Source organism: Pelodiscus sinensis, chromosome 13, assembly GCF_049634645.1.
Source record: "Pelodiscus sinensis isolate JC-2024 chromosome 13, ASM4963464v1, whole genome shotgun sequence".
In the NCBI taxonomy this organism is placed as follows: domain Eukaryota; kingdom Metazoa; phylum Chordata; order Testudines; family Trionychidae; genus Pelodiscus; species Pelodiscus sinensis.
The window spans coordinates 18,907,633-18,933,220 of record NC_134723.1 but is presented as its reverse complement, the minus strand read 5'-3'; the positions used below and the strand labels follow the sequence as shown (position 1 = coordinate 18,933,220).

At 44.8% G+C, this 25,588-nt stretch overlaps 2 protein-coding genes across 4 annotated transcripts in view; one reads left to right on the top strand and one right to left on the bottom strand.

Annotated features, from left to right (window-relative positions):
- The window catches only part of KIF4A (kinesin family member 4A), a 54,403-nt gene extending 42,007 nt beyond the window's left edge, over positions 1–12,396 (top strand). For both annotated transcript variants that reach the window (XM_014568820.3, XM_075940789.1), the window contains 6 exons: positions 108–185; positions 280–381; positions 3,933–4,094; positions 7,277–7,396; positions 8,205–8,327; positions 11,631–12,396. In XM_014568820.3, the coding sequence (XP_014424306.2) occupies positions 108–185; positions 280–381; positions 3,933–4,094; positions 7,277–7,396; positions 8,205–8,327; positions 11,631–11,816 (771 nt within the window). In that variant the 3' untranslated portion in view covers positions 11,817–12,396. The remainder of the gene's footprint in view (positions 1–107; positions 186–279; positions 382–3,932; positions 4,095–7,276; positions 7,397–8,204; positions 8,328–11,630) is intronic.
- A 3,648-nt stretch (positions 12,397–16,044) lies between these two features.
- On the bottom strand, positions 16,045–23,098 carry LOC102446803 (transcription initiation factor TFIID subunit 9-like). Of its 2 annotated transcripts, none has more exons than XM_075940794.1 (7): positions 22,970–23,098; positions 22,737–22,818; positions 20,409–20,545; positions 20,200–20,334; positions 17,997–18,078; positions 17,310–17,411; positions 16,045–16,763 (listed from the first exon to the last, which is right to left on the bottom strand). In XM_075940794.1, exons 1-7 carry the CDS (start codon positions 23,018–23,020, stop codon positions 16,600–16,602), a joined length of 753 nt encoding a protein of 250 aa, XP_075796909.1. In that variant the 5' UTR covers positions 23,021–23,098; the 3' UTR covers positions 16,045–16,599. The 2 variants fall into 2 exon arrangements, with proteins under 2 accessions (XP_075796909.1, XP_075796908.1); XM_075940793.1 differs by having other exon boundaries at positions 17,310–17,423; positions 22,970–23,095.
- Positions 23,099–25,588: the final 2,490 nt, after the last annotated feature.

Sequence of the window (25,588 nt, the reverse complement as noted above, 5' to 3'; positions counted from 1 at the left end):
AACAAATCTCCTCCTGACTTGAAAAGTCTATTGCCAGCAGTTTAGAAGCTGTTTCTACTTCTTAGATCCTAAATAACCCTGCAGATTTCATCCTTTCCTGTGAACAGGATGAAGAGCTTGAGAAAATGAGGGAGCTTTGTGAGAAGAACCAAGAGCTCCTCCAGGAGAAGGAGTCCCTCAAACAGGTAGAGAAGGGTGTGTGCACAGCCACAGGGGATTTACTGGTGGCAGGGTTTGTTTGGTTACTTACGATGCAATGAGATTAATCTCTTCTAACAGAAGTTAATACTCCATCAAATTGCCAGTGGACAGAAGTTCCGACACATTCAGCAAATGCCGGCTCAGTCCCCAGAATCTCCCTTTGATTATATTCCACCCAAGGTAAAGAACTGCCATATGCTAACAAGAACACTTTTCTGTGGCTGATTGGGCTCTGTGTGGATAAAGATACTGGTTAACAAAGCTGCTCCTTCGAGTGGTGTCCCTATGGCTGTGCCACTCAGGTCTCAGTGTGTCCTCATGCCAGTGATTTTGACCTAGCAGTGCCTTCCTGCATTGTGCATGTACAGCTGCCGACTCGCGCTGTTTTTGTCCATTGGCTGTGCGTGCAATGTGTTTCCCTCAGTTCCTTTTCTACCATCCTCAACAGAAGACTGAGTCACAGCAGTTCTTTCCTTTCTGACTGAAAAGATAAAAATAGTGTAATTAGTTTACAGTTCGTTACTAGTTTGTCATTTTATAATTAGTGTTCATTAGTTCTTACTTTAAAAAAAAAAAAACTTTCCTGTTTTTCTCCTTTTATTATTCCTCAAGTTTTTTAACCCTGTAAGTGCTCCTGTTCAAAATGCCAGGCTCTCCTGGTTTTAAAAAAATGTGACTCCTGCAGGGACTCAATACCCACATCCAACCAGCACGCATCCTGCATAATGTCTTTGTGAAGGCCATGTGGTGCAGTAATGCCCACACTGCCAGAACATGACTGCCAGAGCAGTTAACTCCTTGTTAAGAGTGCTAATTCATCACCCTCAAGGGTCTCCTGCCTGTCCTGGGTCTTTCCAATGTGGTCTTTACCTTCCTTGTTCTGGGCTACCCATTCACCAGTGCAGTCTACTTGTGACACTGCAGATAAGTGAAAAAAGGCACCTACAAAGAGAGCAGAGCCCAAGAGGAAGTCTAGCTTCTCTGCATCAACCAGTGCCACTCCTTGATCGGCACTGACAAAATCTGACGTGCCACCAGGGCAGATGGTCACGATCTGAGGCACAGCTTCACATTATCATCCTGGAACTCAGGACCCTCTACAATGCATGTGCACACTTGCTTCCCCTCATCTAGGGCAGAACCTCACGGACAACACATCAATGTTTTACATCAACCAACAGGGGGTGCCTAATCACACTCTCTATGAGCAGAAGCAATCAGGTTCTGGAACTAAAGAACAACATAATTCCAACAGCAATGTACATACCAGGCCAACAGAACGCTATTGAGGACAAACTGAGCAGGCATTTCTGAGAACAGCACGAGTGGGAGCGCAGCCTCAACGTCATCCTCCCAATTTTCTGACAATGGGGGTTCCCAGTCTAGACTTCTTTGCGACAGTAGCCAACCACAAATGGCACCACTTCTGCTCCTGAGCAGGTCGAGGCAAGAAATCTCCCCTTCTGTATACCTTCCCACCAACTCCCTTGCTTTCCAGGGTGATCATCAAGATTCCTGCAATCTAAGCCACAGTGATTCTAAAAGCGCCCTACTGGCCAAAACAACCATGGTTTCCTTACCTGAACCATCTATCAATCGGTCCCCCAATTCCCCTCCCCATCAGTCTTTATTGGGTCAACATTGAGGCAAAACTCTCCACCCGAACCTGAGGGCCCTCAAACTCTTAGCAAGCTGCTTCGTGGTTCCAAAATGAAGAACTTACCTGCTCAGAGAGTGAACCAGATCCTCCTAAATTGTTGGCGCTCCTCCAAGAGACATATCTACCAAAACAAATGGAGATTTCAAGAGTGGTGGCGCCATCGTCAATTGCAATCAAACACTGTTCCAATACCTACCGTACTGGAATACCTCAGACCTTTGCAACGCTGATCTCTGTCACCTCCATTTGCATCCCCCTGTCCACCATCACAGCCTATCATGAACCAGTGGGTGACCCCTCGCTCTTCGCGCATCCTATCATGAAGCGCTGCTTAGTGGGTTTGCGAAAGACACGTCCAAATTTACACCTGCCAGTGCCACCTTAAGACTTTGTGTGCTAAGCACACTCACAAGACCACCTTTTGATCCACTAGCTGCCACTTCCCCACAACATCTAGCTTTGAAAGTCGCCTTCATAGTGGCAATAACCTCTGTGAGAAGGGTAAGCAAAATTGCAGCCTATTATTTTTTTGTTTATCAATGATAAAATCCTTAGACCTCACTCGAGGTTTCTTCTTAAAGTTTTATATTAGACTTCCATATGAGCCCATCTACCTCCCCACCTATTATCCAAAACCTCACAGCTTCCCGAGGGAAGTGATGCTACATACTGTGGATGCTAGACAGGCTTTTGAGTCCTACATAGATAGGACCAAGGAACTCAGAAAATCAGACTTTTTATGTCTATGTTCAGTACCCATCTCTGCTCAGTGCATCTCCAAGTGAATTGCCAGTTGCATATTCACTTCCTTACATCTTCATAGTCTGCAGTGGCTCCCTCCTATCTCAGCACACTCCATGCTGTGGCCACATTAACTGCTTTACTGCATAATGTACCCTTCGCAGGTATATGTAGAGCAGCACCATGGTCTTCCCATCACCTTCACATTATGCTCTATAGCAGGGACACGTACCTACCACCACTTTAGCTGATACGTTCCTTGCCTCTTCTCACAACTGACTCTAGCAGCACCAGTCACTCACAGTGGTGGGTGTTGGTCACCCGAGGAGCATCCACAGGGACACCACTCAAAGGAGAAGAGGAAGTTACCCTGTGCAGTAATGATAATTCTTCGAGATGTATGTCCCGGTGGTTGTTCCACTAGCCTACCTTCCTCCCCTCTACTTTGGAAGCCAGTTAAACAATTTCCAGTAGAAAAGGAACAGAGGGACATTTGCGCTGTTCATGCAGCCAACAAACAAAAACAGCACAAGATAGTGACTGCACATGTGTGACCTGGGAAGGCACTGCTAGGCAAAAATCTCCTAGCGTGAGGACGCACTGAGATCTGAGTGGAGCACCTACAGGGGGACACATCTTGAAGAACCATTGTTACTGTGTAGGATAAGTAACTTCCTCTTTCAGACTTCTCTTTTGCACCTGACTTGCTTTATTAAGTGTCTTTGTCTGAGATGATACATCATCATCTGCCCTAAGCAAGCCCTAAGGATTCCTCCACTGTACTCCTTAGCAAAAAACTAGCATCCTTTTGGAACCAGTTGGTGCTGCTGCCCTTCTTCTGGAAGGAATAAAGTGACTTACGATCATTTGCCATAGCTGTGTAGCATGGGCAGTACACCAAAGTTCTGCAACCTGTTTAAAGATAACAGGCTAAACTAGTTGCTGCTTTGAACTGTTAAGAATCCCTGCCATCCTGATGACTGTACCCTTCCTTGGTTGTGCAGTTCTCTTGGCTGTTCAATTAACCCCCTTTAGATCAATTAACTGGTTAAGTGGAGGCTGGGGGGGGATTGTAGCCAGGATGCCAGAGCAGCCCTTGCCTGTGGTGGGCCAAGGCATGCCATAGGCGGCGGCTGCTCTGGTGTCCTGATCAAAGCAGCCCCTGTCTGTGGTAGGCCTTCTGTGGGGCTGCTCTGATCTGTCTCCGTCGGGCAAGGAGCTGCTCTGGCCCCACCGGTTAACCGTAATCCGCTAAACCTTCAAATCCCTATTCTGAAGTAGTCTGATACATTCATTAGGCTGTCTCACACCATCTAATTTACATCTGTAGCCAAAGACTCGCCGTCAGACAACAGCAAAACTTAATGCACGAACACCAGAAATGGATGTGGAAGAGCTGTTCTCTGAATCTGAGGAATCTGGAGGGGAGATGGAAGATGCAGATTGGGTGCCGATAAAAGCAGTCAAAGGTTCCAAGAAAAGCCTCTCAGGGGTAAGATCCAGTTACTTTTCTCTGCCTTCAGCTTGGGTTACTAGCTCTGGAGCTTGCACTGCTATTCTGAAGAAAACACTGCTTACCCCAGAATTCCTGGGGGGCATTTCATTTGTGGTCAGTAGTGCTTTGGATGAATGGTTTGTCTGCCACTCACCTGAACCTTCAGATAGCAGCAAAAGTAGCAAGCGTACATGGGCAACTGTAGTTCCTGCACATCAAAGAGTTTGTAATTCTCTGAACTGCTATGTTCATGCATGTGGCTGTTGTCTGAGAGAAAGTGGTAAGATTGGAAAATCCCCCTGCAGACTGTCCTAGTTATGTGACTCCAAGGAAGTGAAGTAGTCAGCTTCTATGTATACAGGCTGCTGACTATGTGAAGGAGATGCTTATAGAACACTAAGCACTATACGTAGAAAGGGGTAAGGTGACAGAAGATGGGTGAGGTAGAATGCGAGATGAGGCAAAAATATTGATAACACTGGTACCATGCAACTTTCTCCACAATTAGTGATGGGTACCACATGAAGTGCATGCATCCAACTATTTTGGGAGGTAGAGAGATGCGTTAAGCTTTGTGTGAACTTCCTCTTCCTTCCTACTTCCTGTGGTGATATTTTTTGCTTCATGGATCATTCTAAACCTGAATTCTCCAAAAGCCAGAGCTCTGATTCCCTGTTAATGCTGACAGCCTTCTCCCTTCAATTTTTTTACAGAAACACTTGTGTAAAGTCTTGGACACCACTGCAGGCTATAGTGAGATGAGGGCTTGAAACAAAAATCCATGCAGCACAGGTCTGAGGCCTGGGTAACATAAAGCAAAGTTAAAGTGTGAGCAAGAGGCAGGTCCCTGCTCAGAACTTGGCATGAACAGGACTGATAGTGGAAAACTCTAATTGGGAATAGACCCAGGTGTAGAACAATAATTGGTACTGGTCATAAGTTGGAAGTATATTTCTAACAGATGGTAACAATACCTCGTTATAAAGGACATTGGTACCCACATTCCCCATAGATACTGATCCAGGTTCAGGAAAGGGTCTAAAATGACAGCATGATGAGTAGATGTGTTATACAGGCAGTCCCTGGGTTACGTACAAGATAGGGACTGTAGGTTTGTTCTTAAGTTGAATCTGTATGTAAGTCGGAACTGGCGTCCAGATTCAGCCGCTGCTGAAACTGATCAGTTTCAACAGCGGCTGAATCTAGATGCCAGTTCTGACTTGCATACAGATTCAACTTAAGAACCCCAGGCATCCCCAAGTCAGCTGCTGCTGAAACTGATCAGCAGCTGATTCCAGGAAGCCCGGGGCAGGGGCTTCCTGTAGTCAGCCACTGGTCAGTTTCAGCAGCGGCTGACTTGGGGACGCCTGGGGCAGAGCAGCTGGCGTGCTGCTGGGTTGGTCCAGTAGCGCCGCCGCTCCTCGGCGCTACTGGACCAACCCAGCAGCACCCAAGCTGCTCTGCCCCAGGTGTCCTGATTCAGCCGCTGCTGAAACTGACCAGCAGTGGCTGAATCAGGACGCCTGGGGCAGAGCAGCTGGGGTGCTGCCCGGTTGGTCCAGTAGCGCCCAGACCGGCGCTACGGGACCAACTGGCAGCGCCCCAGCTGCTGTACCACAGGTGTCCGTAGCAAAGCCGCGGAGCACGGGGGCAGCGGGACAGCCCAGACGCGCTGTGGCTGTCCTGCTGCCCTCGGGCTCCGTGGCTTTGCTCTGCTTTGCTCCCCGTCCCCCTGGTCTGCAGACCAGGGGGACGGGGAGCAAAGCGGCGGAACACGCGGGCAGCGGACAGCCCAGACACATCTGGGCTGTCCGCTGCCCGCGTGCTCCACGGCTTGGCTCTGCTTTGCCCCCCCGTCCCTCTGGTCTGCAGACCAGGGGAACGGGGGGCAAAGCAGAGCCAAGCTGCGGAGCACGCGGCCAGCGGACAGCCCAGACCAGGGAGACCCGGGGGGGGGGCGCAAAGCAGAGCCAAGCCGCGGAGCGCGTGGGCAGTGGACAGCCCTGTCCGCTGCCCGCGTGTTCCGCCGCTTTGCTTCCTCTCCCTGGTCTGCTGGAGACCAGGGAAAGGAAGGGCCCCGTTTGTAACCGCGGATCCGACATAAGTCGGATCCGCGTAACTCGGGGACTGCCTGTAATCAAAACCAGGAGGTGCAGGGTGGTGGTGGTATCTAAGTAACATCAAAGGGTGGCAACATGACAGGTCAGGAGTGATGTGTAACTTTGTATGTATGTGTGTGTGTGTTTGTGTCTGTCTATATATACTGTGCGTGGGGGGAGGGAGTCTTTTTCCGGCATATGGGCTCTGATGGATTGCCATGTCACTGACTGAACCAAGTCCATTGTCATGGGGTACATATTCATAGTGGTTCGGTAGAGTCCATTGATAACATTACTGTACTTCATTTGACAATTATCTTGGCTGGGTGCCTTCGATCCTTATCTGATTTTGTGATCTTTTGGAGACTCTCAGAGTCTGCTATGGTGTGTCTATTTTCAGAATCCAACACAACACACAGGATTGTGCACACGTGCACTCAGCCACATGGTTGCCATCCTTGACTAAGCTAGAGACCTGTCAGGATATCACACCAGTAAATCCTGACTGCTATACAGGCTCATTCACTGACATGAAGTGTGGCGGCCCATCCACGTTGAAACTGCAGTTTGGCATCAAAGGGAGTTTATTATTCTGAACTGTGTCAAACCCCCATTGCAAGGATGAGAGCGGCTGATTTTATTTCACACTTAGAATTTAAAACTGTCCCCCAAAACCAGTGTTACTTCTGACTTGGAATGTGCATTAGCTTTATTTGGGAGATGCTAGTTTCATGCACTTAGCCTTGTTCACAGGTCTGGTTGTTGGTGGCATATGTAATGGCGATATGGAGAAGTCTTGAGCTTGAATTTGGTTTGGCGAGGTGATTAAAGTTGTTTGTAGTTCCAAAACATCAGTATTCAGAATGACCATCTAGTAGTGCAGGAGATGGCTCAGTGAATCAGATGATGACTTGCATCCCTTTTCTGGGAATAGAGCAGCAGTAAGCTGGGACATGGTATCTCATGCAATTCAGTGTCCAGTACTAGCACTGGTGAAGACCCTCTGACTGCTTGTAGCTATCTAGACCCAGTCCAGCAGCAGTGGAGTAGTTATTATACTGAGCTCTCTTCTCTTACAAGTGTTCCTGCAGAGGTCGATGTGGAAACAGGCAGTGTGGCTGCAGGAAGCAGAAGCTAGGCTGTACAGCAGGCTGTAACTGTGAACCAACAAAATGTAGAAACCGTGATTCTGGCACACTGGTGAGTACTACTGGCTTTAGCTCTTGGACCTTGGTGCCTCATGTTCCTAACATCTACCTGACGACTTCCATATAATCTAATTCAGAAAGACGATCATGGGCTTCCACAAGCTAGTGGTTCCTATGTACAAAACTTGGCATCTTAAGGTCTATCTTGGTTGGAAACAATTGTAAATGTTACCGAATATAATCCAGCCAGTGCATCTTGCTATGCTAACCATGTCAGTAGCTTCCTCTGCTTTGCCAGCCTGCTGAGTTAGTGTATGAATGTCAGAGTTTCTAGTCTTTTGGATTAACTTGCTACAATTTGGCAGATGCTTCTCAGAGAATAGTAATGGCAGTCCCTTCTGCCTGGTAGCTGATATGAATATGCGTCTCTGGTCCAAACTGTACAAAAAACTTACTGCATTCTACTTATTCATGGCTTTTTGAAATAATCTGAAGAGGAACTTAGCTGGTTTTAGTTACCTCACAAATCACCCTGATCACTTATGATTCCACTCACTGGAATAGTTGCCCTATCTGCCCTTTGCATTTGACTTTGGCTAGCAGTCTGGTACCATAAGGCCTCTGCTCCGAACTGCCCACCCTGGTCAACAAGAAAGCAAAATTAGCCCATTTGTACCCCTTATCACATTGAAGAACCAGTTGCCCTTATAACATCTGCCTTCTTGTGCCTATGTGACTTTTTTAGTGTTGCTGTTTACAGCAAGGGTACATAAAATACTAGGATTTATAAGTCTATTTCTTTAATAATATTATTGATGGGGCAGCATTGGACTAGGCTAATGTGAATATCTATCCCTCAGGATGGTTGTATGAGTGAGGACCAAACAAGAGATTCTGGAGGATCCTTTAAACTGGAAGATCCCACTGAAGTGACTGCTGGGGAGACTTTCTTTGAACCAATATGTATCACTCCTACTAAGAAGGTACAAATCAGAGATGGTGGAGCCTAAGTGGAATTGATGACTTCCAGCCCCTGGCTGTGTTCTATTGTTCATGGATAGCAATGGGGCACTAAATCAGGAGAAAACTCGCTGAAAATAATTCACTGCCTCTTGCTTAGCCCAAGCCTTCTGAGCAGCTTGTGGGAAGGAAAGCTATACGGGAGCCAATGTGGGTCTGTCCCAAGCTGATGGTGAAATTTTTTTTCCAACAACTAACAATATCATCCAAAACCCAAGATTTGGTGGTGATGGGGGACTTCCACTATCCAGATATATGTTGGGAAAATAACACAGTGAGGCACAGACCATCCAATAAGTTCTTGGACTGCATTGGAGACAACTTTTTATTTCAGAAGGTTGAAAAAGCTACCGGGGGGGGAGTTGTTCTAGATTTGACTTTAACAAATAGGGAGGAACTAGTTGAGAATTTGAAAGTGGAAGGCAGCTTGGGTGAAAGTGATCATGAAATCAGAGTTCACAATTCTAAGGAAGGGTAGAAGAGAACTGCAAAATAGACACAATGGATTTCAGGAAGGCGGATTTTGGTAAGCTCAGAGAGCTGATAGGTAAAGTCCCATGGGAATCAAGACTGAGGGGAAAAACAACTGAGGAGAGTTGGCAGTTTTTCAAAGGGACATTATTAAGGGCCCGAAAGCAAGCTATTCCGCTGTGTCGGAAAGATAGAAAATACGGCAAAAGACCACCTTGGCTTAACCACGAGATCTTGCATGATCTAAAAATAAAAAAGGAGTTATATAAAAAATCGAATCTAGAACAAATTATAAAGGATGAATATAGGCAAACAACACAGGAATGCAGGGCAAGATTAGAAAGGCAAAGGCACAAAATGAGTTCAAACTAGCTACGGGAATAAAGGGAAACAAGAAGACTTTTTATAAATACATTAGAAGCAAGAGGAAGACCAAGGACAGGGTAAGCCCACTGGTCAGTGAGGAGGGAGAAACAGTAACAGGAAACTTGGAAATGGCAGAGATGCTTAATGATTTCTTCATTTCGGACTTCACCGAGAAGTCTGAAGGAATGCCTAACTAAGGGTACGTCTAGACTACATGCCTCTGTCGCCAGAGGCATGTAGATTAGGCTACCAGACATAGTAAAATGAAGCGGCGATTTAAATAATCGCCGCTTCATTTAAATATACATGGCTGCCGCGCTGAGCCGACAAACAGCTGATCAGCTGTTTGTCGGCTCAGCGCGGCAGCCATGTATATTTAAATGAAGCGGCGATTATTTAAATCGCCGCTTCATTTTACTATGTCTGGTAGCCTAATCTACATGCCTCTGGCGACAGAGGCATGTAGTCTAGACGTACCCTAACGTAGTGAATTCTAGTGGGAAGGGGGTAGGTTTAGAAGATAAAATAAAAAAAGAACAAGTTAAAAATCACCTAGAAAAGTTAAATGCCTGCAAGTCACCAGGGCCTGATGAAATGCATCCTAGAATACTCAAGGAGCTGATAGAGGTATCTGATCCTCTAGCTATCATCTTTGGAAAATCATGGGAGACAGGAGAGATTCCAGAAGACTGGAAAAGGGCAAATGTAGTGCCCATTTATAAAAAGGGAAATAAGAACAACCCAGGAAACTACAGACCAGTTAGTTAACTTCTGTGCCAGGGAAGATAATGGAGCAAGTAATTAAGGAAATCATCTGTAAACACTTGGAAGGTGGCAAGGTGTTAAACAGTCAGCATGGATTTGTAAAGAACAAATCGTGTCAAACCAATCTGATAGCTTTCTTTGATAAGATAACGAGTCTTGTGGATAAGGGAGAAGCTGTGGATGTGGTATACCTAGACTTTAGTAAGGCGTTTGATACGGTCTCGCATTATATTCTTATCAATAAACTAGGTAAATACAACTTAGACGGGGCTACTATAAGGTGGGTGCATAACTGGCTGGATAACCATACTCAGAGAGTAGTTATTAATGGTTCACAATCCTGCTGGAAAGGTGTAACAAGTGGGTTTCCACAGGGGTCTGTTTTGGGACTGGCTCTGTTCAATATCTTCATCAACGATTTAGATATTGGCATAGAAAGTACACTTATTAAGTATGCAGATGATACCAAGCTGGGAAGTGTTGCGACTGCTCTGGAGGACAGGGACATAATTCAAAATGATCTGGACAAATTGGAGAAATGGTCTGAGGTAAACAGGATGAAGTTTAATAAAGACAAATGCAAAGTGCTCCACTTAGGAAGTAACAATCAGTTTCACAGATACAGAATGGGAAGCGACTGTCTAGGAAGGAGTATGGCAGAAAGGGATCTAGGGGTTATAATGAACCACAAGCTGAATGAGTCATCAGTGTGGTGCTGTTGCAAAAAAAGCAAACGTGATTCTAGGATGCATTAACAGGCATGTTGTGAGCAAGACATGAGAAGTCATTCTTCCTCTCTACTCTGCACTGGTTAGGCCTCAATTGGAATATTGTGTCCAGTTCTGGGCACCACATTTCAAGAAAGATGTGGAGAAATTGCAGAGGGTCCAGAGAAGAGCAACAAGAATGATTAAAGGTCTAGAGAACATGACCTATGAAGGAAAGCTGAAAGAATTGGGTTTGTTTAGTTTAGAAAAGAGAAGATTGAGGAGGGACAGTTTTCAGGTATCTAAAAGGGTGTCATAAGGAGGAGGGAGAAAACTTGTTCATCTTGGCCTCTGAGGATAGAACAAGAAGCAATGGGCTTAAACTGCAGCAAGGGAGGTTTAGGTTGGACATTAGGGAAAAAGTTCCTAACTGTCAAGGTAGTCAAACACTGGAATAAATTGCCCAGGGAGGTTGTGGAATCTCCATCTGTGGAGATATTTAAGAGTAGGTTAGATAAATGTCTATCGGATGGTCTAGACAGTATTTGGTCCTGCCATGAGGGCAGGGGACTAGACTCAATGACCTCTCGAGGTGCCTTCCAGTCCTAGTATTCTATGAAACAGTGGTACTATATCTGGTGTAGGGAAGCAAAACACCCTAATTAGGCTTTTTTGCTCTTCAAAAGGTCATTGACATGTTGGCCCTCTTATATGGCTCAACCTCCCCCTAATCGACCATATGCATTCCCAGTGTCCTTATATCAACTCAGTATTCTGTTCTCATCCCTTCCCCCCTCTCCAAAAATGTATAGAAAGTCAAGAAAATTGTAGTAGCTTTTGTAGATTAATATTTTATGGCCACTTGCAATTGTGGATGCCGTTTATGCCTCAGGGAAAGTTGGCTAGTTTCTTTGCATGCAGTGGTAACTTAAGCTAATAGCCTCATTTTCTTACCAGGTCCTGAAAGAGATCACCGAGCAAGATGTGTTTGTCAAGAAGGCCACCACAGCTGCACTCTTAATCAGTGGAGATGTAGAGTCTCAAGAGAACCAACTGCCACTAGTGAAAAAGAAAAAGCGAATTTTGAGTAGTAACACCAGCTTCTTCTCAGGCTGCACCCCCATCAAAGAAGAGGACAACTGAGGGCAATGGATGTTTCATGTTGCATTTCCTTTTTCCATCTAAGACACTAACTCTTAAATGATTAACCGGGTCCATAAACTAAAACATCAGAAGAAACAAGTTTCAGCTACTGGCAGAAATATGGGTGTCGTGGTATAGCAGCACTCCCTCGGTTGTTTCTCTAGGTCTGCCTGAGCAGCTGTGGAGAGAAGAGCTATTTCTCTTTAGAATATTTAGTGAGCTGAGTAGACTCACCTAGCCCATGCATTCCAGTTGCCTGTCTCAACCTGAATGCAGGTGTGATTTTACCTGCATTGCTCTTAAAAGATTGTTTTGAATTGCACTGGTCATTGAGTCCTTCCTTCAAATACGGAAAAAAGGAATTCCTGCCCCAGTTACCATGTGAGCCACCTTGGTGCTTTTATCTCGCTGAGGTACTGTTTGCTATGCTAGCTGGTTTTAAGACTACGAACTTTAGTTTCCTTTAGACCACTGGTGCATCATTAATGAAATGAGACTCTCACTAGTCTGTGTTTGTGAATATTAGTAATTTTATTCTTTTTAATTTTTGTAGTGTTAATAAAGGAAGTACTAAAAATGCCTAAGCTCTCAGCGTATTATATCCTGAACAATTCTAAGAGCACCTACTCCACAGTCTCAGTAAATTCTTAGCCCAGGCTGATCTGACTAGACAGTAAGGTTTGATCACAACAGTGGGATAACTGCAACTCTCAAAGCTGGTCTGACTACATGCCCAATTATACAGCAATGGATGTAGTTAAGATTTCCAGCAATTGCTCCAGCCAAGCATAGGGCTTGATGTTCGACTGAATTGTGATCAATGGTTATACTTTATTTGAAAGAACAGGGAAAGTATACATACAATATGATGGGGGCTAAATTAGCTACAACTAATCAGAAAAGAGATCTTGGAGTCATCGTGGATAGTTCTCTGAAGCTTCCACGCAGTATACAGTGGCAGTCAAAAAAGGAAAGAGGATGTTAGGAATAATTAAAAATGGGATAGAGAATAAGATGGAGAATTATCTTATTGCTTTTATATAAATCCATGGTACGCCCACATCTTGAATACTGTGTCCAGATGTGGTCACATCTCAAAAAAACAAATACTGGCATTAGAAAAGGTTCAGAGAAGGGCAACTAAAATGATTAGAGATTTGGAATGAGTCCCATATGAGGGGAGATTAAAGAGACGGGGACTCTTCAGCTTGGAAAAGAGAAGACTAAGGGGGGATATGATAGAGGTCTATAAAATCATGACTGGTGTGGAGAAAGTGAACAAGGAGAAGTTATTTACTTGTTTCCATAATATAAGAACTAGGGGCCACCAAATGAAATTAATGGGCAGCAGGTTTAAAACTTAAAAAAAGGAAGCTCTTCTTCACACAGCACACAGTCAATCTGTGGAACTCCTTGCCTGAGGAAGTTGTGAAGGCTAGGACTATAAAAGGGTTTAAAAGAGAACTAGATACATTCATGGAGGATAAGTCCATTAATGGCTATTAGCCAATTTGGGTAAGGAATAGTGTCCCTGGCCTCTTGTCAGAGGGTGGAGGTGGATGGCAGGAGAGAGATTGCTTGATCATTTCCTGTTTGGTTCATTCCCTCTGGGGCACTTGGCATTGGCCACTCAGCAGACAGGATACTGGGCTGGATGGACCTTTGGTCTGACCCAGTATGGCTGTTTTTATGTTTCTGGCCCAGGTTCCCACTCAAAATTTATAGAGCCACTCCATAGTCCTTGATTGATACCTTCACCGTGCATTGTGCGACTGCTCACCAAGCCAGGGATAATGCCTCATTTGGATGAGTGTTGTTACAATCAGTGGTTGGGTCAGACCCCGCCTCCTATCCTTGTGAATCACCAAATGGGAACACACATGAACAAGCACTCGAAGAAAAAAACGGTTCCTTACCCCACAACTCTTGTTCTTCAAAATGTGAGGTTCACATCTATTCTAAATAGCCAGCCTTCTTTCCCTCTGGAGTTACCAGCAAGAGGAAACTGAGGAGAGGACGGGTCTGCAGGCACTATGTTGAACACGATGGAGATGTGACTCCAGGGAAAACCGAGCCTAACCCTACAAGTGGTTTTTATGGAAAAATCTGGCCACAATGAACACACTCACTCCTAATTGGAAACAACCTGAACAGCACATCTCAAAGAACAACAGTTATGTAACTGCTTTTTTTCTGCAGGTAGTTAGATCTTCAAGTGATTACTCATGTGCATCCCAATATCTGTGCATACACATTGGCTACGTCTACATTGGCATGATCTTGTGCAAATACTCTAACACCAGAGTTCTTGCGTTAAAGTATTTGCGCAAGAAAGCGTCTACACTGGCATGTGCCTTTGCACAAGAGCACCCGTGCCAGTGTAGACGCTCTCTTGCACAAGAAAGCTCTGATGGCCATTTTAGCCAGTGGGCTGTCTTGTGCAAGAAATTCATGTTGCTTGTCTACACTGGCCTCTTGCACAAGAACAGTTGCGCAAGAGGGCTTATTCCTGAGCGGGAGCATCATAGTTTTTGTTCAAGAAGCCCTGATTTCACACATTAGAACATCAGTGTTCTTGCGCAAGATCTCACGGCCAGTGTAGACAGGCAGCAACTTTTTGAGCAAAAGCGGCTGCTTTTGTGCAAGAGTGCACCAATGTAGACACAGCTGTTCCATGCACGATTGTCAGAAAACTTTTCTCTAGCAGCATCCTGTAGTGACCTCTCATGGCATCTCATATGTATTCCTGACCTGATTGATTCCCGCTTTAGTTCCTTTGTCAGTGATGGGTTGTTGGAATGTCTTGACTCCTTGCTTTCTAAGTAGTTCTTCCCTAGTGCTTGGTTTAACTCTATCTACAAAGAGCTTGTTATCAGTTCATCTAGACAGTGGTTCTGAAGGGGAAGAGGAGTTCTCCTTCCACTTGTTTGCTGAAGCCTGTGAGAGATGCAGCAGCCCCAAGGCTTTAAGTAGTGTACTAAGTGAGGGAGGCAACCTGCATGTAGCATACAGTGCCTTAGAGAAGGCCACCAACCAGGTAAGTGCAGTATTTGCAAGGGGTTTAAGCCATGGACTAAATGCAATACTAGCAGCTTAAACTTCTCATGCAGTGAGCACTCAGGTTTCATGATGCAGCTTTGACTCACTCGGTGTGGAGTGCCTTGATGCAGAAGGCTTTGAGGGTGTTCCTGAGGACGGAGTACCAGATCCTCCTCCTCCTCCCTTAAGGAACTGTCTGTCCTGCCTTTACTACGGTTGGACCCAAATTACCTCAGCCCAATGATCCTGAGCATGGTAGGAGTGGACTATTCTATCCAGTTCTGTTCCCTCCTTTTCCACTAGTGCCCTGTCCTTCAGGAACCCTTTTCACAAGCAACTTCTCATCTAGGAGGCACAATTGGTCCTTGCTGTAGGTGCAATACAGGTTCATTCAGGGGTGGAGGGTTCTACTCCCAGTACTCCTTTATTCCAAAGACAGCCTACACCCCCTCCTGAACCTCAGGAACTTTATAGTCTCCCTAGCTTCCATTACCTGTAGCCTGGATGCAGGCTACAGGTATGCTGCCTTCACTCTCTAGGACATGTACTTTCACGTTATCCTGCACCATAGGCAATTCATGGGGTTTTTTTTTGTTTTGTTTTTTTCCTAGTGGCAAATAGACATTACTAATTGAGGATGTTGCCATTCACCCTGGCTACAGCACCTCAAATCTTCACTTTGTGCATAGCAGTGGTGGCAGCATTTCTACAATGACACTGGGTGCAGGTTTTCCCATATCTGGACAATTTGATTAAGGGCAGGGGGAAGAGACACCAGCTGTTCTGGTATGTGGACCCAGTCACATTCTTGCAACTCAGCCTCCTCCTCAAAGTGCCAAAATCCACTCTTGTGCCTACATAATGAATCTAGTTCATCAGGGTCCTGCTTGATTCTACTTGGGCAACAGCATCCCTAGCCAAGTCCCGCTTTCAAGCCTCTGAGTGCCTCCTCTCAGATGTGCCCAGTTACACTTGTGCACAATTGCATGAGGCTTCTTGGGCACATGACCTTGTGCATGCCCAGCTCCACCTGTGTCTGCTCCAAGCATGGCTGGTGTAAGTGTTCAGACTGTCCAGGGATGACACCAACCTCATGATCACTATGCCACCAGCAATCCCTGGAATACCATAATTTAATTTCTTTATAAAATACACTTAAATGAGATATGGCAGATCTGTATCAAAACACTTCATTTGAAATTCACTTTAATGCAGACAAAATAGAGGTCACACATGAACAGAAAAAATGTTCAAGAACTCATCCACAAACAAACCAAATTTTTTTCCACTTATTTTAAAACTTGATCCCAACTTCAAACTTAGTTTAAGGGGAAAAAAAGGCTTTTCAAGTTCTACACCTACAACTAAGCCTTTAAAAATTCACATACAACACAGTGTATGAAGAAAAGCATCTTGCAAAAACTGTACTTTCAAAGCTACAAGTATTTCTACTTAAATCACATGAGACCAAGTGGAAAATATTTTGGAAAGCTGTACATGACAAGACAAACTAAATAACATCCATCTATCATTGTGAGTGAGCACCAAAAGATATTTTGTATCATACAGAAGGTTAAAACCAACTTATTACAATGACATCCTAGCAATATTGTTCTTCTCCTGATTCCATTAACTGAATATTTACACATTTTCTGTCTCAATTCATGAACTCTTTGACAAGTCCCAACTCAGACTCAATATGAATCACACCTCTGAAAAAAAATGGATACTGGACTGTATTCCTTTACAAATTATCATAATCATCATCATCTTCATGCTTTCTTTTCAACGGATTTGCCTCGCTGGCTGCATTCTGTGATACCATATTTGTAGTAATAAGAATGTTTTTTGATCCAATTAGCGAAGGATTAATCAGAACATTCTGAACTGTTGGCGTAGTAGGTGTTGCTGTATTTAAAGTAAAATTAAAAGTGTTATTAGCTGCCAGTTTATCTCCATACAACAATACAACTTCTTTTCTTTCAGGTTGTGTTAGTCTAGTGTGGTTGCTTTTTCGTATTGTTTAAACAGGTTAATCTTTAAAGGAAGTTTTTGCTGTTTGTTTGAACATGGGTATTTTGAAGTAGGATCTATGACAATTTTACTGATTTGAATTCTCTTAATTTAGCAGCAGTAAGTAGGTGAATTGTTTCAATAGCTAAGTAGGACTAATAATGGTTTTGGTACATTTGTTCCAGTTTTTGAAAAGGCAAGCTTAATTCTGGCATTTCATGCCTTCTGAGTGCTTGACTTTTCATTAGTATTCTTTTCATGTAGACTCCTAGGCTTTTAAAAGAGCAACCAGAACAAACAAATTCCCTATTAACCACATGTGCCATCAATATGGTTAGAATATCTAGCTCCACCATGCAGATCTCTTGCAACTCAATAAAAGAAAACCAAAATAAGTAATGTGTGTGATCTTGCAAAGAAGTGTTTTGTAACTTATTATACCTGATTTGACTGTTGTCTGAGAGGATGGGATCTGTACAGTGAACCTTTGACCTGTCAGTGATACTGGAGTGCCAACTTTTGTTGAAACAGCTACAGTTTGTGCTGAAGGAGTTCCTGAAACACAGGATTTCATTAGAAGACTCAGTGCAGGCAAATTCATATATATATATATATATATATATATATATATATATAAAAATAAAAGAGTGAAACAACAACTTCAGCTTTTGGGCACATTTTATGTAATAAAGATATCAATATTATTATTTAAAGTAATATACTTCATAGGATCTAGATCAAATCTAGTTAAGTGGCTAGATATGCAGAGTAAGCTGTGTGCAGCAGCATGCATCCATTTGTGTATGAACACAAATGATGAAACTCCCAGGTGGCCACAAGAAGATGCACTCAGAGGTACTGATGTGCACAATTACATGTATAAAATAACTGCATGTGCCCAACTTAAATTGCACTTTTAACTTCCATTGCACTTTTCTAAGAACACAGCAGGTTGTGAGAATATCAAAGTTCACTGAAATGGGGAGTAGGAAATAAACTATTGTTCCTTAAAAAGCATACTCCAAGATGGTTTAACATGAGAATAGACTTAAATTCAAAACTGTTCCAGAGGTTTCAAGTTTTTCCTAAGAAAGGTCAATATGGCAAACCATCACTGAGCACTCTTACCTAAAGTAGGAGTGCTAGGTCTACTACTTACAGCACCCACACTCAGTCGGGGTACCGTTATTCTTCCTGCAGAAGAAGAGACCTGTAAAGAGAAGACACATGCACTCAGATTAGAATCACCATTTCGGTGTTGGAATCCCAGATTTCTACGTACATATGTACCCTCTGCAACAAAATATGAACATGTGATCATGTTCAGTCTATTGCAACTAAGGCTGTTAAGAGGCAGGTAATTCACAAAGGGTATGTCTACACTACCCCGCTAGTAATGTAGTCATCCGCAGTTGCAAATGAAGCCCGGGATTTGAATTTCCCGGGCTTCATTTGCATGAAGCTGGCCGGCGCCATTTTTAAATGCCGGCTAGTTCGAACCCTGTGCCGCGCGGCATGGAGTAGCTAGTTCGGATTAGGTTTCCTAATCCGAACTAGCTGCACTCCTCGTTGTAGCTGTATGCCTAATCCGAACTAGCTACTCCGTGCCGCGTGTAGCCGCGCGGCACGGGGTTCGAACTAGCTGGCATTTAAAAATGGCGCCAGCCGGCTTCATGCAAATGAAGCCCGGGAAATTCAAATCCCGGGTTTCATTTGCAACTGCGGATGACTACATTACCCCCGCTAGTTCGAACTAGCGGGGTAGTGTAGACATACCCTAATAGTGTAATCAATAAAAAGTCTATCGACTATACAATTCCTCAATAAGGGAAGAAACGCTCAGTCCTAGTTCGGGCTGGGTCCGGGAGCTACCCCCACTGCAGCTCTGCAGTTGTAAGAGCCGCGCAGGCAGGCACCCCAGTCCCTACTACATTTAAACCGCAGAGCTGCAGTGGGGATAGGTTCCAGACCCAGCATGAGCCAGAGTGCCTGCCCAGCCAGAGCAGCCCCTGTCCTCAGCGACCCAGGTTGGCCACAGGCAGAGGCTGCTTTGTGGTTACCCTCCCTCCCCACCTCTGCTTATGCTGCTGCCAGGGGGGGCTGGCACCGCAGAGTGTGCTGGGGAAACCAGCTTTTAAGCCAGCTCCCTTCAGCACCATATCTATATCTATATCTATATCTCTCCTTCTCCCTCCCCCCCCCCTTGCTGCCTCTAATACAGAGTCAGAAGGCCGGGTCGGGGGGAGGGAAAGAGGTGGAATGCAATGATTAGTCAACTACATGCTTACATCCTTAATTGCAATACAACACTCCTCACAGAATTTGCTCACTGTGACAGAGCTGTGAAACCACTAATCCAAAGCACAGAATCCTAACTTTTTCAAAAACTGAAGCTGTTTGAATTATACAAGATTACATTAAAGATGTAATTTTAAAACACACCACTTACAGACTAAGACCTTCTCATTTTGTTTTTGCTCAGCATGAAATTTCTTACCTGGATTAGAACCCCCTGCATTTACAAGGGAAGTGTTTTTATACTGTCAATTATAGAAGTGGTTTAATACTGTGGTTGCACTAACCTACTTTAATATTGTAGCTACAGATGCTAACCAATCATTTATAGTGAAACTTCATTGCCTGTTTTGAGTAATTCTGAAAATTATTGCACTATTCACTATATGCATGTGACCAAATACTATTATATTAATAAGCAATGTACTTTATTTTGATTTACCTTTACAAGGAGTCTGGTGGCACTTTAACAAATGTATTAGGGCATATACTTTTGTGAAAATATATGACCTTATAAATTTGTTAAAGTGCCACCGCAGTTTTTTGTTTTTGCTGAAACAGAATAATATGGCTACTCTTTGAAATGTGACATTTTACAATATAGTAAGCAATTGCTTTGGCCTATACAAAAAAAATCAAATCAAAGAATAAGTCTTTAGTTTATCTCTGTAAGCTCTGTTAAGATTCTGTGTCTGATTTTCAAGGACTTTCTGCCTCAATCAGTATTCCAACTGAGCTGACTGAATGGTCCCTTAGAATACACCAAACTGGATATCCCCCGAGTTAATTATAAAACACCACAGCCTCTTTTAAATATAATATTAAAAATGTAATAAGTGAAAAGAATATTTTCAGGCAGGAGATAATTTGAAACAGCTGCCACAATTAAGTTCAATATGCTTTAGTACCCCACAGATCTTTACTAGTATGTAGTCTAATTTGTATCTGAAAACTGTTGTTTTACAACTGAACAGTTGTATCATGTTTAATAAAATGTCATCATCAGCCAAACGGGATTTGTTTGATAAAGTCTTACCTTTTTTTGCAAGGACTTAAGTCTGTAATTTGGAGCTGTTAAACAGTATCTATCAGGTGGCAGTCTAGGTCCAGAGTATGGCTTTATCAATGGCAATGGGGTCTGATTCTTTTGTCTTGCAATATCAAGCAGAAACTAGAGGAGAAATAATTATGTCAGTACCCATGTTCTTTTGTTATATTAGGATTCCCTGAATAAGCTTTACTTACATCTCTTGGGGGAGGAGAGGTAAATGACTGGTCTGTTCGACACTGAATTGCTAATTTCACATCATCTGCATCAACACTGGATTTCTTAGCATGACTTGAGTAAATTTTTGCATCCTCCAATATAGTGGTCACATACCCTTTTAAGAACAAAGCAGAGTATCTCCCAGAGAACATATGTAAAAAATAGCAACCTTTTCACAAAAATGCAGTAAAAGTTCATATTCTCTACTTGTATTCTGGAAGCTATAAAAGAAAGTTATTTTCTGATACACATTCCATTAAATAAAAGATTAATTATCTGTCTTGTCAAATCAACAAAACATGTATTAAAGTATGAAAAAAAACTCTAAATACCCATCTATTTTTATTTTCATTTTTAAAACTGCTTATTGAAAAGCAAATAACAATGACTTAGAAAAACATATGCTGTCTTGCATATCACACATACCCGTACAATATCCCTCCCACTGGTACCACAATCCAGGGCATCTCATCAGTAAAACCTACAAATCATACCACATAATGTGGTGGGTTTCTAATATAAATATGGGCAATGGACTTATTTTTACTTTTTTTCTCATGCTAAGATTAGAGCCAAAAAATCCGTAAATGAAACTCTACAGCAATAAAATTCTGTGCCACAAACCCTCTATATGTCCAAGTCTCCCCCTCCTCCCCCCGTGTCATATGGTGGCAAGTTAGGAACACGGAAAATGCCATACTGGATGAGACCAGCAGTTCACATAGTCCGGTGTTTAGTCTACAAGTGTCCAGAACCAGATACTTCACATGATGGTATAAGAACCCAGACATATCTCATCCTGATCTCTGCTAATCAGAAATTGCTTTAAGCCCTGAAATACAAGATTTAGTGTTGTTTCCTATAGTTTTGTTTTAATGCCAACTCTAAATAATCTTTCTATCCCTATAAATATCCAATCACCTCTTCAATCTTGATAAGTTCTTGACCACAGTGATTTCCCTGGCAATTCCACAACTTTACAAGTGGTGTGCAAACGTATTTTCTTTATTTCATTTTGAATGCTGCACTTTAATTTATTTCAACATCCATTTGTTCTCCTGTAAGACAGGCACATGCTCCTGACCTGCATATTCCATATCAGTCACTACTACATCTCAGTAGTGGGCAACCTGCAGTCCGCAGGCCACATGTGGTCCATCAGGGTTCTATGCCTGGCCTGCAAGACATTCTGTTTACTGTTGCCCACATGCAGGATTGCCAGATTCCACTGTTTCCGTCTGTGGAGCTTTTTTTCCTACTGGTATTACTTAAATGGCATGCATGTAAAGTAAGGGATGTGACGTGAAATGCATACTGATTGCACACAGCATTGACTGAGAGACACGTGCGCTGTCTCTGCATCAAATCAAAGTGGTTCAGTGGGCACACCCCACAAACTCTATGCAAGCTAGGGATGAGCACCATCTTCACGGGGCGGGAGGGGGGAGAAGATACAGAAGCACAGCAGGGGATCCAGCAGTTAATACGCTAGTCAGGTAGTCAATGGAATTTCCATCAACTATTCGATTAGTCAATAAGGCAGTTAGCTCCAGAGGGCAAAACGAGTCAGGACTGATCTGCTGGATCCCAGACTGCTGTGGCTCTACTTTTTAAATGTAGTAAGAGCTGCAAGTCCCTGCTCACGCTGGGTTTCCCCACTGTGCCTCTGCCTCCCCTTGTTCCCCTCCTCCCCCCCCCCCCCCCACTTTCGACACTGTGGAGACTGTGTTGAGGGGAGCTGGCTCTTAAGTCAGCTCCCCCAGTACTGGCTCCTGCTTCCTCCCCCTACCTTGCTGCAGCAAGGGAGGGGAGAAATGTGAGTAGTTGACTATTCAAATACTCTTTTACATCCATAGTGTAAACTGTTAACCAGTTCAGCTATAGGTTTAACCAGTCAACAGCCCATGGTGTGGTGAGTCCAGATGGCCTGGAGCAACCCCCATCCCATAGCATGCCCTGGGTGGAAGACTGCTCCAGCCCAGCTGGGCTTGAGTGCCCTCCCCATGGCATGGCAGGCCTGGCTGGGAAGGACCCACCGCACCATGCTGTGGGGGGGGGGGGGGGGGGGCTGCTCCAGCTGGTGAAGCACCAGTTACGGGTAAAGTAGTGCTTCCCCCTTAACCAGTTAACCCTTTACATCACCAAGCTGCCCCCGCCCATCACAGTGGCTCTTATCAGTCCCATTTCCCCAGGTCTTTGATCGTCCTCGCAGACTTTCTCCTTGTGCGCGGGGGGGCCAGTAGCGCGCAGGGCGGCCCGGGTGCAGCAGCCCAGCGTTTCCTGTAATTAGCATGTTGCCAACTTACTGTACGTGAACTCCAACATCTGATTGATCACGCGGGGCTCGTACTCCGTGATGCCCATGTCCTTCAGGATCTGCGCCATCACCTGCGCTCGGCGAGACACACAGGGTGAGTCCCTCGCACCGCCCTGCCCGCTCGCGTGAGCAGCCGCCAAGCACCGGGCCCAGCCGGCTGCAGCGGCGACACCGCCGAGCCGAGCCGCGAGCGCCGGCGCCCCCACTAGGAGCCCCTGTTACCTGAGCATCCTTAGGCGCGCTCTTGGGAGACGCCATCTTGCTTTGCTCCATGGCTTCCGGTCAGCTGACCTGTTTATTTCCGGCGCTGCTGTGTGAGGAACCGCCCCCAGGTGTGCTACTGAGCACGCGCCAGCGCCTCTGCCCGGTGCTGTCGGGCATGCGCAGTGGTGCTCCTGCGCTGCTCTCTGATAGTGGCGGCGGGCGCCGGGGGTTGCGCGTGCTTAGGGTGCCAGGCAGGACGCGCGCTGCTCAGGGGGGCGCCGCGGGAATCTCCGCTGCTGCTGCGCCCCCGCCAATCCCCCCCATCTCCATGAGACAGCCCCGCTGCCTCCAACCCTTCTTCCTGGCAGCCGGTTCTCCCTTCCCCCCGCCGCCACCTCCTCCCAGCCCACCCCACTCTACTCCTCTACCGGCAGCCACGCTGAGGTTCCCGTGGCCTGGTACCTCGGCCCATAGTTTGGGAAACGCTGGTCAAAAGTATCATAAAATGGAACAGATAAAAATGATTAAAGGAACTGGAGGAGTTGAGCAAATATTAAATATGGATCAGGTAAAGTCAGTATATGAGCATTCAGTTGAAAAATAATAGACAAAGTGATTTTTTGAAAAGTGTTTTAATATCAGCAAGAATAGTTCAGGAAATTATAGACTGGTGCTAACATGACGTATCCGCCACCATCTGATCGCTGTGTATATGGTGTATTTCTACTCATTTCCTTTTGGCTTTCTCAGTTTCCCATCTGGCATGTGTAGATTCGCTTGGGTACTGAGCCACCAAATATACATATGCATAAATATAAAATATGCATATGAGTAGTCTCATTGAGGTCAGTGGAACTACATAACTTCGCCTGTGTAAGTATATGACTGCAGGATCAAGAATGTTTAGGGCACTTCCTTGCTTTTGTGCCTGATTCAATAGGAAATATGATCTAGAGATGTAAAGGATTAACGGGTTACCTGGTAAACATCACCCTGACCAGGTGATACTTACCAGGTAACTGGTTAACCAGCAGCCTGACCAAGCTAGAGTAGCTCTCTGCTTGTGGCATGTTGTGTTGGGACTCTGGTTGGCTGAAACTGCCCCACTGTCTCTTAGAGCAACCTTGTCACTTGCAGGGTGGTGGGACTCCAGCTGGCTAGAGCAGCCCCATCGCCCACAATACAGCAGGACCCTAGCTGGCTGGAATAGCCCTATCACCCACAGAAGGCCAAGCAGGAGGAGCCCCCTGACTGCTGTGGGCTATCTGGACTTGAGTGAATGATTAACACTATATTGTTTACCAGTTAACATTTTTAAGGGGTATTTGCATCCCTGCTAGGGACCAAGTTTCACTCGCCCTGCCATAAGAGGGCTACCAGTTCCCCCTCAGAGCCTCTCTGGGGACATGGGGAAGGAAAGGGACCATGTGGACTTTTCCATCTTTTCTCTACATTACTATTGAAAGAATGAAAGAAGAGGAAAATCTCTGCCCTAGGGCTCAGGGGAAGGAACCTGAAGGGATTCTACTGTCAAGAGGTAGTGCAATTTGGGGCAAGATCATCTGTGGATGATTCAAGGTGGAATAAATGTGGTCCATGCTGCTACCATTCAAGGTGGTGTAGGGATGGGCTGCCACAGGACAATTTAGGGGCATGCAGCCACTCTGGGTCAAATTTAAACCACTGATCCTTTTATCTACAACTATGTCCCTAATGGATGAAGGAGGTAACCTAGTGACAGAGGATGTGGGGAAAGCTGAAGTACTCAATGCTTTCTTTGCCTCTGTATTCACGGACAAGGTCGGCTCCTGGACTTCTGTGCTAAGCGACGCAAGATGGGAAGAAGATGGACAGCCCTTGGTGGGTAAAGAACAGGTTAGGAACTATTTAGAAAAACTAAACGTACACAAATCCATGGGTCCAGACTTAATGCACCCAAGGGTACTGAAGGAGTTGGCAAATGTCATTGAGGAGCCTTTGGCCATTATCTTTGAAAAGTCGTGGAGATCGGGCGAAATCCCGGATGATTGGAAAAAGGCAAATGTAGTGCCCATCTTCAAAAAAGGGAAGAAGGACGATCCAGGGAACTATAGGCCGGTCAGTCTTACCTCGGTTCCTGGAAAAATCATGGAAGGGATCATAAAGGAGTCCATTTTGAGACACTTGAATGAGAGGAAAGTGATCAGGAATAGTCAGCATGGATTCACAAAGGGCAAGTCGTGCTTGACCAATCTGATTAGCTTCTATGATGAGGTAACTGGCTCAGTGGACATGGGAAAGTCAGTGGATGTTATATACCTTGACTTTAGCAAGGCTTTTGATACGGTCTCCCACAATATTCTTGCCAGCAAGTTAAGGGAATGCGGATTGGATAAATGGACGGTAAGATGGATAGAAAGATGGCTAGAAGGCCGGGCCCAGCGGGTAGTGATCAACGGTTCGATGTCAGGATGGAGGTCGGTTTCTAGTGGAGTGCCCCAAGGTTCGGTTCTAGGACCGGTTTTGTTCAATATCTTTATTAATGACCTGGATGAGGGGATAGATTGCACCCTCAGCAAGTTTGCAGATGACACTAAGCTAGGGGGAGAGGTAGATACGCTTAAGGGCAGAGATAGGGTCCAGAGTGACTTGGACAAA

What these genes read in the sequence shown, in the direction of transcription:
- LOC102446803 (XM_075940793.1), bottom strand. Translation starts at nt 23,020, where the DNA reads ATGGAGCAAAGCAAGATGGCGTCTCCCAAGAGCGCGCCTAAGGATGCT. An exon ending in GATGTTGGAGTTCACGTACA is followed by an intron (nt 20,546 to 22,736) that starts GTAAGTTGGCAA and finishes TGTTCTTAAAAG; the next exon opens with GGTATGTGACCACTATATTG. An exon ending in CCTCTCCTCCCCCAAGAGAT is followed by an intron (nt 20,335 to 20,408) that starts GTAAGTAAAGCT and finishes TTTCTCCTCTAG; the next exon opens with TTTCTGCTTGATATTGCAAG.